The sequence below is a fragment of the Exophiala bonariae genome (genome assembly GCF_035927105.1).
Source record: "Exophiala bonariae strain CCFEE 5792 chromosome Unknown scaffold_36, whole genome shotgun sequence".
NCBI lineage: Eukaryota > Fungi > Ascomycota > Eurotiomycetes > Chaetothyriales > Herpotrichiellaceae > Exophiala > Exophiala bonariae.
In genome coordinates, this window is record NW_027042511.1 from 61,819 (window position 1) to 75,610 (window position 13,792).

The following is a 13,792-nucleotide window of genomic DNA, read 5'->3' on the forward strand; positions in this document are numbered from 1 at the left end:
AAGTTCAAGCGCACGAAGTTAGCAAAATGATTGGCGATACTCATGAGTTTCCGATCGAGCCAATCATAAGCCGGTTCGGATTGCCACCAACCATCTGGCTCGATCGGAGAGAATGGATACAACTATATTCTCAGTTCGTAGTCTACTCGCTGCAAATCAGAAAATCTTGTAAGCTGATCTGGTGATTTTCGATATATACTCGCCAGTACAGGATTTGTATTTCGTACGTTTTTGTGCAACCTCAGCTTGTGTACACCCATCCCCAAGGAAGAGTTGCCTCGATATAGGAGGACTATGATCACCAACATGGAAATACAGTCGCAGGCGTCTTCCGCCACCCAGGATCTGGAGCAGAGGCCACTCTGTGATCCAAATGACCTTCGCACCAGTTTTGCCTTGGCAATGTCAGCCATGTACAGAACGGAAGTGCCTTTATACGGAGAACTTATCAGTATCGTCCGTAAAGTCAACCAGAAAGTTGCTGAAGACCAAGAAATACATCTTCCTGAACGACTCGATCTGGAGAGACATGGCGCGATCCGACTGGGGACCCCTACCGAGCTGCACACCGTACGTCGCGTCTTCGCTCTTATCGGGCTGTATCCCGTTGATTACTACGACTTATCGGTTGCGGGATTGCCGATGCACGCCACAGCCTTCCGCCCTATCGATCCTGTGGCCTTGAGCAAAAACCCTTTTCGTGTCTTTACAACACTGTTGAGACCAGAGCTGTTGGATAGTGAACCGAAAGAAATCGCACTGGATCTTCTTGACAAGCGCAGGATCTTCAGCGAGGAGCTTTTGCAGCTCACGACGCTCGGTGAAGAACAGGGTGGACTATGGCCCAATCAGGGAACGAGATTCATCACTGAAGCCCTGCGGACTTTCCAATGGCGTTCTCTCGCAGCGACGACGTACGAAGACTATCACGTTCTGGCTCAAGAACACCCGATTTTAGCCGACATTGCATGTTTTAACAGCGCACACATCAATCATCTGACTCCGCGCACCTTAGATATAGATATGACCGAGAAGCAAATGAAAGATGAAGGCCTCGCAATTAAATCAAGGATTGAAGGACCACCTACCCGTCAAAATCCGATCCTGCTGCGCCAGACGAGTTTCTTAGCTTTGGAGGAACAGATCCGCTTCCCAGTGAAAGATTCTATTAACATCACCATCGGTCATCACCGAGCACGTTTTGGTGAGATTGAACAGCGTGGTGCCGCTGTCACTATAAAAGGCCGTCAGTTGTACGACCGAGTCTTGGACAAAGCGTTGACATTGGTAGCAGCCCAGGGCGAAAGTCCCGATGGCAAAATTTACGAGCAGATATTCCAAGAATATCCAGACGATTGGGAGACACTTGTGAGACAAGGTCTGATCTATTGTGAGTTTCACTGCACCGATAAAGCGAGCAATTGGATCCCGTCATTTTCCGCAGAACCCGTGCCGCTGATGACCTTGCTCAATGCCGGCATTATCAAGGCAACACCAATCACATACGAAGACTTCTTGCCATTCTCAGCTGCAGGAATATTTCAGTCAAACCTCCAGTCAACTACCGCGAACTTCGAACATTACCCTATCCATGGAATTTGTGAGGATAAAGAAGGCTTGATAGCGGCGTTGGGTTGTCCGATTTTGGAGTCACAAAGCCTCTACGCCAACATCCAGGCTCAAAGTCTAGCAAACTGCGCCCAAACGTTGGCAATCCAAGAGATTAGTATAAATCTTTAGTTTTATCGTTTATCAATCTATCGTTCACGAATTTCACGTAAAAGCCAACGGTGTTGAATTGGCATCCATGGCATTCACCACAAGACTTGCGATAATGCAACCACATATCTACATGACCGTGATTGCCTGCAAAACCTACTTCATGCCGAAAAGAAATGTTCTAGCGGCGAAAATCGAATAGTACATCCTCCCGATAAGCTTGCTGCCGGCGGATTTAAGGGTTGAGAAGCATTGTCGAATTGATAACGCTGTTGCTATTGACCTCCAATATCCGCCAGTACAAACTTCCAACACCCTAACAGCCTTCCAATTCATATTCACGCTGGATACTGAACACGGTTAGACACAGTTTCGACTGAATCGGAACAATTCCTATCTCTTGGCGCCGCACAGTTTCCAAGACCTTCTTGGTGCTGATGATGGTTGGCATCTCGCAAGTTCATATGTTGGAGGGGACTTACTCATAAAGAGTCCTGCTTACTGTACCGATTGCGGCAATTCTCGATTCAGCTGTGGCAGAAGCTCACAATCGTGAGGTATTGTATTGTATTTACGTCTTCATCAAAGCATTTGTGGGCTGCATACGGACACCCTTTTTGATGAGGAAGCTTGGAGGACTTACCAAAAGTCATCGGTCTTGCTCAAGCTTCTGACAGCATATGCCAACGTTATCCTGATTTGGGTGTACGAGTTACTTTATTCCGTATACAAACGGGCTCAAGTTCCCCATATGCTCTTGTGGGGTAGAGATCCTCGAAGTCCTAATTGGCAAATTTGGGAATGCCTGATTGACGAAGAATGCTAACAGCAAGACATTATCGCCGGTGTCGTCCAGGAGGCGGTTGATGGAGGGATAAACAACAATTTTTGTCGATCACGTGAGCAACTTAGATGGGGCACCTGGGTACATAACGCAAAAGCATCTAAACTGTAGTGTCTATAGCGAGGCAAATGGACTGCAAAAACTGTTAATCCGTTAGGTTCACTGAATGACACATTTCTTCAAGTTCCTTCGGGTAAAAGTGTACCAGAAGAGCACCTGCTCACTCGGTTGGTCGAAAGGACCCTCAACTAGTCTCATCAATCCGAGGACGATTCTGCCCTTGTTCGATACAATACAATCCTGCGAAAAATAACTGAGATGGAAGATTCTGGTATACGTTTATGGTATAGGAACCTTGGCCACGTACGAATTGTCCCTTGGCGATTGGAGAATGACACCTCGCACGAGTTCAATGGGATTTGATCATGTAAGCATGAGGTAGCCGCTATATTTTGACCGCAAAGCTAAGACATGTTGGTGGGTACTATGAACTTGCACCACCAGCTGGCTTCAATTCTCATACTAGAGCAATTATTTGAGCATGTGAAACAACAGCTCGGTCTTATCAAGCGACCTACTGTCATAGAAGTGGAAGGAATTTGACACGCACTATAGCTAGGAACATCGACGTTAAGTGACGAGAATGGGGAAGATATCTTTCTCAGTTATTCGATAGGAACAATATTTATACGCGAAACCCGGGGTAGTAATAAAAGTTATATCCTCTAGGGATAAATCTAGACGCGAGCGTAGATTAGAGATATCAGTTAAGCGAAGCGTAGTGTTAGGAACGAACCTATATGGATAGGTAGAGTACGACGATTAGGGTAGTTCAATAGGTTATAGATTGTTCCTTGACGTGCGTCTTAACTAAGACTCAAAGCATAGAGAGGAGGGAAGCTCCCCTCCTGCGGTAAGTATGCGATAAGCCTCCGACTCGAGACTGGTTCTCGGGTCTTGGCTTGTTTGTTTGGTTTACGGGTTGTCTGAATCGACGTTCATGACACGTAGCGAGCTCTTAGAGCTATAGCTACCAAGTACTACTAATAGAATATACTTAAGTTAAATACTATTAGACGATATATAGATCGATTACTATCGCCCGTCGACACTTAATACAAATTAACGCGTTTTCTAAGGCCCTAATAGCGAGATTTAGCCTTAAGAGCTAGGATAGAGAAGATATTAGATAGTTCGTAAGAAGGATACTCTCTCTTTCTCTCACTCCCTAGAAAACAGTCTTAATCTTTCGTATTTTAAGTTCATTCCTTGGGACGCTCGTAAGGTTTTACTAATTTTATTTATTAAAACCTAGGATACTAGGTTAATAGTTGGGATCGCTACGAAGGTAATCAATTTCGTACCTAAGGATAATATTGATCGTTTAGGAACGAAATTTATTTAAAGTAAAGGTAATATTCTTCGAGGGGTAGTATCAATACGAGGCTGAGCTTAGCTGAGATTCCACGCTACACGAATATTCCACGCTACCGCACATTCCACGCTACCGACTTACAGGGGTAATTTCCTACCAATCACCGCTCCTCTTAAGCCCGAAACCACGCTACCAGTGTGTCCCCCAACTACTAGGCACAACACCCGTTTTTATCCAACGACCAAAGAGAGCGCCGACCGCTCATCTAACCCATAGAACGGTACTGTGGTGGATCGCGGTGTCACCGAGGCTCGCAACTGGGACTTCTTCATGCAAGCTCACACTGCCCTCCAGGGGACGGCGCGTCCAGCACACTACTACGTAGTGTATGATGAGGTCTTTCAAGGTAGCAAAGCATCACATCCATTCCAGAATGCCGCCGATGCACTCGAGAATTTGACCCACAACCTATGTCACCCTTTTGGCCGGGCGACCAAAGCGGTGAGCATCTGCCCACCAGCTTACTATGCAGATCTCGTGTGCGAGCGGGCGAGGTGCTATTTAAGTGGGCTCTTCGACCCTACACCTATGACAAGCCCTCCCGGTAGCTTGATGGGGGGAAACGATGGACAAACAGTTTACTCTAGCCTCGTCAAAATTCACGACAACGTCCGGGATACCATGTTTTATATGTAGATAGATGCCGTGTCTCTCGTGACTAGATGGAATGTCATTTACGATAGTGGGTGGTTATGTGATGCCTTTCGAGCGGAAAGATCTGGCATTTCGGTATGCCTTCCTGTTGTTGCTACGAAGTAGATAACTTTCTCTTATGGGTAAGGACCCCTCTCTTATTTGTCCATAATACAGCCTACTTGCGTAGAATTGATCCTACCGAACAGGATTTGGAGACAACGTTATAACTGCAACTCTACCAGCCCAGCTTTGGATTTTCTCCTGATTGTTGATTATCTCGCTGTATACAGGCTGCCATGGCCATAAGCCATACATTTCCCGTGACATACGAATGATGTTTGCCAAAACAGACGTGAAAATTCTGGGTCACATCAGAGAGTCATCCAGTATGATATTGGAATATTATGCCTCTTCGTGCGCTTCGAAGTGGATGCGTAACTTGAGGGCGAAAGGGTGTCTTGAACTCCGTGCCAGGGGTGAGCTCTCCCATTGACGCATTTAAAACCGCATCAGTTGGTCACGTTTTAGCACGAAGATTGACTTCGGATCAAGGAAGGTGGTCAAGACGCGCTCGGCGTTCGAATAGCACCTGCACGGTTAAGAAGTATATTGACATGGCCGATATCACTCCGACAGTTTGGATGTCCTAGAATCAATCCTTGTTATCGCGCATCACGATCGCGGACAATTTGATGGCATTCGTGCCAAAGACATGCGTAAGGAAATCGCGTCGTGGGAGATATACAATTCCAGCGGGATTCACAGCTTGTCACCTTTGTTGCACGAGCTCGCTGTACGCGCAACACCGTCTCGGGCAAATCTAGAAGTATGCCGATCCGATTCCGGGCCCCTAGGGATAAGACAGGCTGCAGACAACGGAATAGACGTTCTTCCTCCTGATCTGAAGGCGATGTTGGTCGTGGACCCTGGAGATACAGGACAGCAATGCAGCAGAGTGTAGCCATAACACTGAGTGATGGTAGGTCGGAAACTCGAAAGCCGCTATGAGAAATGTGAAGTATAAATCAACTCAGGTGATTTGTCTGAGTTGATTAGCTTTCCAAGAGTAGGGATTGCGATAATTATTGCAAGCTCCTGCGGAGATCGGATCTTAGCCTTGTGACACTTAGCGAACAGGGGATTAAGTAATGATTTCAAGGCTCAAAGGATTTGAGACATATATGAAGCTACTGTTCAAGCTGGCTCTATCTATAAGGTATATCAAGCTGAGCATTTCCGAGATGCCCTAAGGGCCTAGAAAGATTTGACCAAATCTATGCCGATCTCTCGTGATAATCTGACTGTTCATGTCCCGAAATGCAGATCCCAGATCGGACGAGCTATTGAAAGCAACTGAAGTCATTCGCTGCAGCAGATCGTAAGCACTGAACCCTCTGAAATGGAAACACTACCCAGACAAGACGTCCTCACCGAGTAGAAACTTTCAGATGCACATCTTCACTTATACGCGTGACCTCTAGTTTCCTTCTACTGCTTGCGCAGGTATAAAGAGATCTACTTGTTTTCCACGATACTTGCTCGCAAGATATGGGTTTTGAAACGCCGAGGAAAGTGGGTCATTAGAGTAAACGTTGTATTAAAAGTCCAGCACTTCATACGCCCACTCGGTGGTATGTTGGTGCTCCAGGAATTAGAAGCACAGTTCTCGTCTTCTACTATTTTCTTTTGGAGAGTAAACTCGGTGTATAGGTTTGCAGCGATCGTGCTGGTACAGCCGCTTGATCCAGTATTTACTAGTGGGCTCAAGCGGCCGGTGGTAGACTCATCACAGTCTACTTGAACCACGATCCTCGGTGCCTACATCCACTGCGTCTCGTACACTACAACCGATGCGCTCGGCAAACATCATCGTGGTCAACATTGTATTGCTTGCCGGTACAGTTGGAATGATGCTGGCATCAGCTACCCTTAGCCCCTGTACTCCATACACCCTGCCACTCTGATCAACAACCCCACCTTGGTCACGCGCTGCCATTTTGCATGACCCACAGAAATGGTATGTGGACGAGAGCTGTGAGAGAATCCATTCGTCAAGAGCGGCATCATCCACAACGATGCTTTCATTCAGGGCCAGTGGCTCTTCAAGTACTTTCTGCATTGCCGAAGTTGTCATGACGCAATATGCACGTCTCACAACCTCTCTAGCAGCCTTCCGATCATGGTCTGTGTGTAGATAGTTAGGGTCGACGGTGGGATAATCGCTCACGTTCGTCGATCGAATCGTTACCAATCCAGTCGAAGTGGGCTTATTGACGTTGCACCCGATACCGACAACATGACCAGTCATAGTACCTGCAAGACCTCTCGCCCCGTAAGCTGTCGAAGGAGGCACAAAAAGGTAACTGAAACACACCAGTTGCAGGTCAACTGCTCCAGGGCGCTGAGAAGAAGACCACCGTGCTTGCATCTGCAATGAGTGATCTCCATCCTGGTATGCCAGAGGTTTCGGTCTTGCCACAACTGGTATGCAAGGATGGTCGGATAGGTTCTCACCAACAGGTAAATTACTGATGAGCTGTATAGCATGGTTTTCCAATAAAAGTGGAGAGCCTATGCCAGACCGTTGCAGAATTGCTGGCGAAAATACTGCTCCGGCGCAAAGAATCACCTCACTGGAAGCGTGTACGACGTCGCCGTTTCCCAGGAGTACTGCATAAGCCTTGATTTCCGAGAAGAGAATCTTATCAACCTGCGAGTTTGGTAGAATTGTGAAGTTGTGCCTATTGCGAATTGGGTCAATAAATGTATTTGCCGCGCTAACACGACGGTGGCCACTGCAACAGACTGGCGATGGACCAACGCCTTCCGCTCCGGTTGCGTTCAAATCGTGCACTGCGGGTATGCCGACCATCATAGCACTTTCCACAAAGGCGCGCTGAATATTACCAGCCTTCGCCAAAGAGGTGCGCACAATGGGGTGTGGACCAGTAGTTCCGCGGTATCGATCGTCTTCCAATCTTTGATAAACCTGATATAGGCTGTCAAAGTCCCAGTGATTATTACCCAGCTCGACCCATTCTTGTGCATCGGCTACGGTATTCCGTAAAGCAGTTCCTCCATTAATGCTACTACCTCCTCCTACCACCTTACCCTGAGGCACCTGCATTGACTCTCCTCGCGGTAGAGTTACATCAATATTCCAATCTAGCGCCAGGTCGAAGACTTCGGATTGTCCTTTCATTGGTACCTTTCGAGCATCCTGGACACCCAACAGTGATTCGTCTGTCATGTTATCGTAGTCAGGGCCAGCTTCCAGGAGTAGCACATTGGTATCTTGTCTTTCTGCAATGCGTGCTGCCACGACGCAACCTGCAGATCCTGCGCCTACCACAATGTGCGTGTAATTCTTGGAATGCATATCGGATGATGACTTCGATATTCCCCTTTTCATGATCTCTACTGGACAGAGAACACTTCTCGAGCCGACTTGTTGATGGTGCTGTTGGCAGGAATTGAATTTATTGGGTTTCAAAGAATGTAGCTGCTGGGTTAAAGGTTTCGGTTGAATGGTTAAATGGTTGAACGGTTATTGGCCCTTTTCATCCTTACACCAGCATTGAACCTTCTTCAGACTAGCCTTGAAGATCATCCGAATGCGGAGGAAATGTCGATGCGTTAGCGGAAAGCCTCTATGAAAGTATGTGATAACGAGGTTCGAAATATCCTATATATTTATCGTAGAGTTCTAGAAGTAAATCTAACTTATACTTATAACATAGTATTTAGCCTTACCTCACAATAGCAACAGCAGCAACAACAGCAACAACAGCAACAGCAACAACAGCAACAACAGCAACAACAGCAACAACAGCAACAACAGTAATAGTAAGGAAGTAGAAGAGGAAGTGGAAGTGGAGAATTTACAGATAATACTAGTATAGCTACTTTCTAGTTAAAGACTTCAACAGTGGAAGTATACTCAACCGAGCTTTAGGATTACTATTAATGTTTCCGATAAGTATTGGAAGATTACTTTTAGAAGAGAGTATTTATACGCCATAATACAGGTCTTTTATAGCCTACTTATTCACTTAGTTATAGATAGGGCGATAAGCCGTCTTTATGGGCGAAATGATTGTATTCGGTAGACTAATTGTAGGTGCTCTGTCTCTGAGGAGATAGAGTAGACAAATATTAGTAGAAGTGGAAAGAACAAGATATGTCGATGGTCTGAGCTTCTTCTGAGCAGCTATAATAAATTACAGTTTCCCCTGAATGTAAGATTAACTCGCAGTATTCTGCATGGGTGATAGGTATAGGGTATGTAGTCGCTTACGAATGGTAGATTATTCATGGTATAGTTTCAATCCCCATAACTAGTCATAATAATGTGGAGTTATAAGAACGCTGATGCAAAGAAATGAAATGAAATCAATACTCTATCAGCTCCTGTCTTAGCAAGAGAAGCCTTTCCGCAGCTCAATTTTCGCTTTGTGGTGAGGCCAACAAGGTGGACAGGACTCTTGAGCACAGCAACTGAGAAATCATCCTAATTTTGGCTATGCCTCAGGAGTGGGTTCATCCCCACCTTCGTTGCCACTAATTGATCTTTTGATACTCTGATGAAATGGTATACGTGGTGATGTCGGATTGGGGGGATCTATATCACAATTCCTTTTACTTACCTCTGCCATAAGATATAATATAGCCTGGAGCTCAATAGTAACCGTCGGCAAGGTGTAAAGTAAGCTCTCGTTGCGTTTGGTATATTACTAACATTCTTCGATAGATCTTCGTGAATTCTTCCTACAGAAATCGAGTACATACGCGACGAGTGGCTAGTAGTCACTGGGTGAGAAGTACTCTCCCGAAAGTTGAATGCCAATAAAGGATAAATAAGGCCAATGGGCACGCGGACGAACATATCACTGGCCTTCACGCTCTTCTGCTGTCTTTTCGACATCACGAAGTGCTTCTCCACAACTTCAGATGTAATAGATGTTGAACTAGCCTATGTGAAATATAGGATACTGCCTGTCGTCGGCATGTAAACATTAATCGCGTTGATAACCCCGATAAATATGCATCAGTGCCTCATCGGGTACACTATGGCCTACAATAACGTACAGTTTCAGCCGTTACGGGCCCGCTCGCCCTCGGAAAGATTAGTTAAACTAGCTGCACGGTGTTCCTCAGGTAGATTGAGACCTACTTGTAGCAGTGCTATCTAGGTTATCTTATAGGATTATAAGCAAAGATACAATTATCCCATAATTTAATGTTACTGATTTGCAGTGGACAGCACCCTCAAGAGTCCACTTGATGCAGCACGTCCTAACATGCGTATGATAACTTATACGATGTAGCACTTGGCCTAGATGTTATTACAGTCGCGGCGGGCAACAATGGAATGGTCATGTGCCGCGGGTATGAAAGAGTCCAGAGACAATGATGTGAGACATTGACCTTGCAGGGCAGTAGGGAAAGGAGATGAAGCAGAGCAAGTTCATAATCCAGGAATATTGTTTGTTATTTGGTTGCTTGCTAGAGTTGAGAGGCACATTGCAGGTGCAGCCCGAGGCAGTCACTCAGTCACTCACTTGCTCACTGCTGGCTGTCTGAGCGTGACGACTGGGAGGCCGGCGATATCGTCGTCGGGCTTATCAGCGCAGTACTCGAATGAGAGGTAATGCAATCCAAAATCAAGATTCATCATGTTGATAACAGTGTGTATCTAAGGTGCTTCAGTAGCCTAAGGGACTTATAGCAGGATACGAATCTCTTGAATTGAACACTTCAATGGCAGTGACGCGTGACTAACGCGTAGTGAACGCGACTTGGACAACGCGAGTTCAGAAAGTCATCCTCAGGCTCGGAGTGAGTTGATCCGGTCCGAGCAAGTGTCTTCCTTGTCACGGGATCGCGCGTCGCATAAAGTCGCGTTAAATCGAGTAAAGTCGCGTCTCGTGCGCTGCCTTACGTCATGCCGGTCGGCGCAGTTGCCGATTGCAGCCACCAATAAGTTTGTACTTCTGCGCCTGCCTGTGCCTGCACGGTGCGCATACTCGTACGCCTAGTTACACCTGCATGCGGCACACACGCAGTGACTGTTCCTTCTTGATTCACAGGCTGCTTTGCTCCCCTTTGACCGCTCTACACGTACTGCACTTCGATCCAGGTTGCTATCAGGATGAAGTCGAATATGGATGTTGCTTCTCCTGTTCCTTGCCTCCCTCCATCCTCTTCAAAACCTCTCCCTCATCCCCTGCTAGTTGCCTCTTCAAACCCTACTCCTCCTCCCGTCGACCCCTCTGACCATGTCCTGGCCACGACCTCTCACAAATCCAGAACCCCAACCGACAGCACCCAGGATCACTCAGAGCTGACGCTGCATTCGAATCAGACCCCGATTTCGATCCTGACAGCCTACCTCAATCTGACTCGGAGTCCGACTTCAGCCTCGAACGTGGATCACGAGCCGACTGTCAAGTCAACTCTACTTCCAAGTCCACCCGAATCGCCCAAGCGATTCTGACTAGAGGCTTCGAACACCGTCTGACGTCGTCCAAACCTACTCCTACCTTCTGCCAAAAACTCATCGAGTCGCAACTAGCCGAGGTACCGGACGAGTAGCATTCGTCTGTCTTCACCAAAATCGCAAGCGGGCTCAAGAACCACAACAGCTCACTTCATCAACCTTTGGCCGTGGCCTTGCGTCAGGTCATCATAAACACTCTTGGCTACAACCACGCCACACGCTTCACGTGCCTTTTCACGTCCTCCAACGAGTCCAAGCTGAAAGACATCAAAATGACCAAGCTGCGCGATCTCAAAGAAGAGGCTCGTCAGGCTCTCTATAGGATGTGGGGAGAGACTTCACTTGGGCTGCCTCCCGACTGGCCCTACCTGGATATCCCACAGTCGGCCCTGACCGCCTACAGTGCTCTTTGCAAGCAGGTAGTTTTGGCTGAACAGGAACTTGCAGATATCTGGACGCCACCCAACGGCCTGCTTTCAGATTTCACATTAGCCCATTTCACGCGTGTCAATCTGGACAAACGACGTGCCAAGTATGTGGCGGATTTGGACAAGACTGCTAAGCTCGACTTGGCCACCGTTTGGAAGGGTGACGAGCGGTTTAGAATTCCTTCTGCAATTCCAGGAATGCTCAGAAACCTGGTACGCTCTTTGCATATGCCCGCCTGTGTCGATCGTATCTCTCCAAGAACACGTCGTTGGACGGTCTTTGGGAGAATGAATATGTCGTACAGCTTCTATCGGCCAACCATTTCCAACCAAGAAATATTCAGAAAGCCTCTCAGATTCTGACTTCTGACTCCGCCTCGTCTGGAGAGAGCCAACTTCTGCCGTCGGATGATGAGGATGAATCTCAGTCTCAAAACTCGACCCTTGCCACCCCTAACTTGGGCGATCATGCAGACCAAGTCCGGCGCCGTTGCTCAACAGGAATACCAGATGCAGCTACATTCTTAGCCACCTTTACCACTCGTCACCAAGAAGCTCTCTCGCGGAAGAGATTCCAGGACGACATAGACCCTAGAGACCTGGACCCTTTTGGTAATGAAGACACGATGGACTCACCCCAAACCGGAGAGGAACTCACTGTTTCCGAGAATGGTCAAGCTCGGCTGTTCGGACTGGGTCTGACGACTCACAAGCAAACCACCGTGAGCCGTCAGCCAGGCGTTCTACCCAAATTTGGTACTAGCCCCAGACTTCTTAGTACTCCTAATTCTATTCGTGACCAACCACAAGCGCCTCATCTGCCTCTTGCCTCGCTCAAAAAGGGAATGCGAAGACACCGAAATTTGAGTGCCAGCGGTACTCCCATTTTAGGAGGAGATCGCAGCACATCTGTCGGCTCCTCCTTGCCAAAGGATTCACATCTTTCAGGTATACTCAAGGGAAGACGCGAGTTCATGTTGTCCAGCAATGCTGGCCAGACCAATGGTATTAGAGGACAGTGTCCGACAGGTTCTCCATCATCACCCAGTACTTCACGGTTCTCAGTCAATCGCAAGAGAACCAGTGCTGTCGCCCTCATTGACGACAACGATGAACCCAGCGAGTCTAAAGCGAAACACACCAAATATGCTTATTCATCAAAAGATGAGACATGCAGCTACTCCGCGAGTCAAAGATCGCATATATGCACAGCAATCGAATCGACAGTTGACAATGCGTGGTTGAATTCAACTTGCCTACAGAATGTCTTGAATGCCTTTTTTTATGACACAAATTCAGTCGTCCTTGAGTCGACGTATGCTGAGCCCGGGGCGTTTACGAATTTCCATCTTCAACTACCGCATGATACGGGAAGACTAGTTTTGCCTGTCCATCTAGATAATCACTGGTCATTATCAATCGTGGACCTCGAAACTGGACAAATGCATTGGTACAATTCGAAGTCTCTTGGTAAGCAGTATGAGCAACGGGTCGAGACTAACTTGAGAAATTTCACAACATGGTTGACAACCGAAAAGTACTGCAGTGTGGAAGAATGGTCTTTCATAGGCCAGCCATGTCTCCAGCAGAATGATTCCTCCTCGTGCGGTGTCTACGTTCTCGCGGTCGGCGCCCACCTTGCTGCTGACACTTCAATCCCGTCCTTTATATGTCAAGTAGCTTGGCGACAGTTGGTTCAAAGAATTCTACAAGCCTATGCTCCACATTCACACGACTCTTTATTCTCCTCCCAAGGTCGCGAATATCTTCAAAAACCTACCAATGAGTTAGTGGAAAGTCTCAAGCTGGCTCTTGAAGCGTTGGCCAGAATTTCCAGCCAACTGCAAGAATATGTTGTGGCTGTCGACGCACGATCTACCGAGCTGGAGAATTCACAATCTAGTTATTCCCGAATTGTTGATTTGTTCTACACGATTCCCGAGGCCGGTCGACTTGACGAGAGCCAGGCGCAATTTGTGGTCAAATTGAACTCCGTCGGGAAGGAGGTCAAGGAGATCAAGCGTCTGAAAGTTCCGTTGGCCAATACTCTAGTCGGCATGGAAGCTGCGACTCGGCATTCTGCGACTCTTTACGAGTCCGTATGCGTGAAATTACAAGAGACTGAAAAACAGGGGATCAAGGAAGCTCAAGCTCGCGTTGAAGGGAGACAGCGTGATCTAGAACAAGTACGAAGTGTGATGTTTGGTGACTTTTTGACGCTCTTTTTCTAA

The 13,792-nt window shown here is 47.2% G+C and overlaps 3 protein-coding genes across 3 annotated transcripts; 2 read left to right on the forward strand and 1 right to left on the reverse strand.

The window, feature by feature from the left end:
* Positions 1-306: 306 nt before the first annotated feature.
* Positions 307-1,740, forward strand: LTR84_009111 (uncharacterized protein; the record flags this gene model as incomplete). The annotated part of the gene is made up of 1 exon (XM_064852653.1): positions 307-1,740. The coding sequence occupies one exon, from the start codon at positions 307-309 to the stop codon at positions 1,738-1,740; it is 1,434 nt and encodes a 477-aa protein (XP_064701117.1).
* Positions 1,741-6,420: 4,680 nt separating this feature from the next.
* On the reverse strand, positions 6,421-8,013 carry LTR84_009112 (uncharacterized protein; the record flags this gene model as incomplete). Its single annotated transcript, XM_064852654.1, has 1 exon — positions 6,421-8,013. The coding sequence occupies one exon, from the start codon at positions 8,011-8,013 to the stop codon at positions 6,421-6,423; it is 1,593 nt and encodes a 530-aa protein (XP_064701118.1).
* Positions 8,014-11,405: 3,392 nt separating this feature from the next.
* On the forward strand, positions 11,406-13,792 carry LTR84_009113 (uncharacterized protein; the record flags this gene model as incomplete). The annotated part of the gene is made up of 2 exons (XM_064852655.1): positions 11,406-11,774; positions 11,822-13,792. The coding sequence occupies 2 exons, from the start codon at positions 11,406-11,408 to the stop codon at positions 13,790-13,792; spliced, it is 2,340 nt and encodes a 779-aa protein (XP_064701119.1).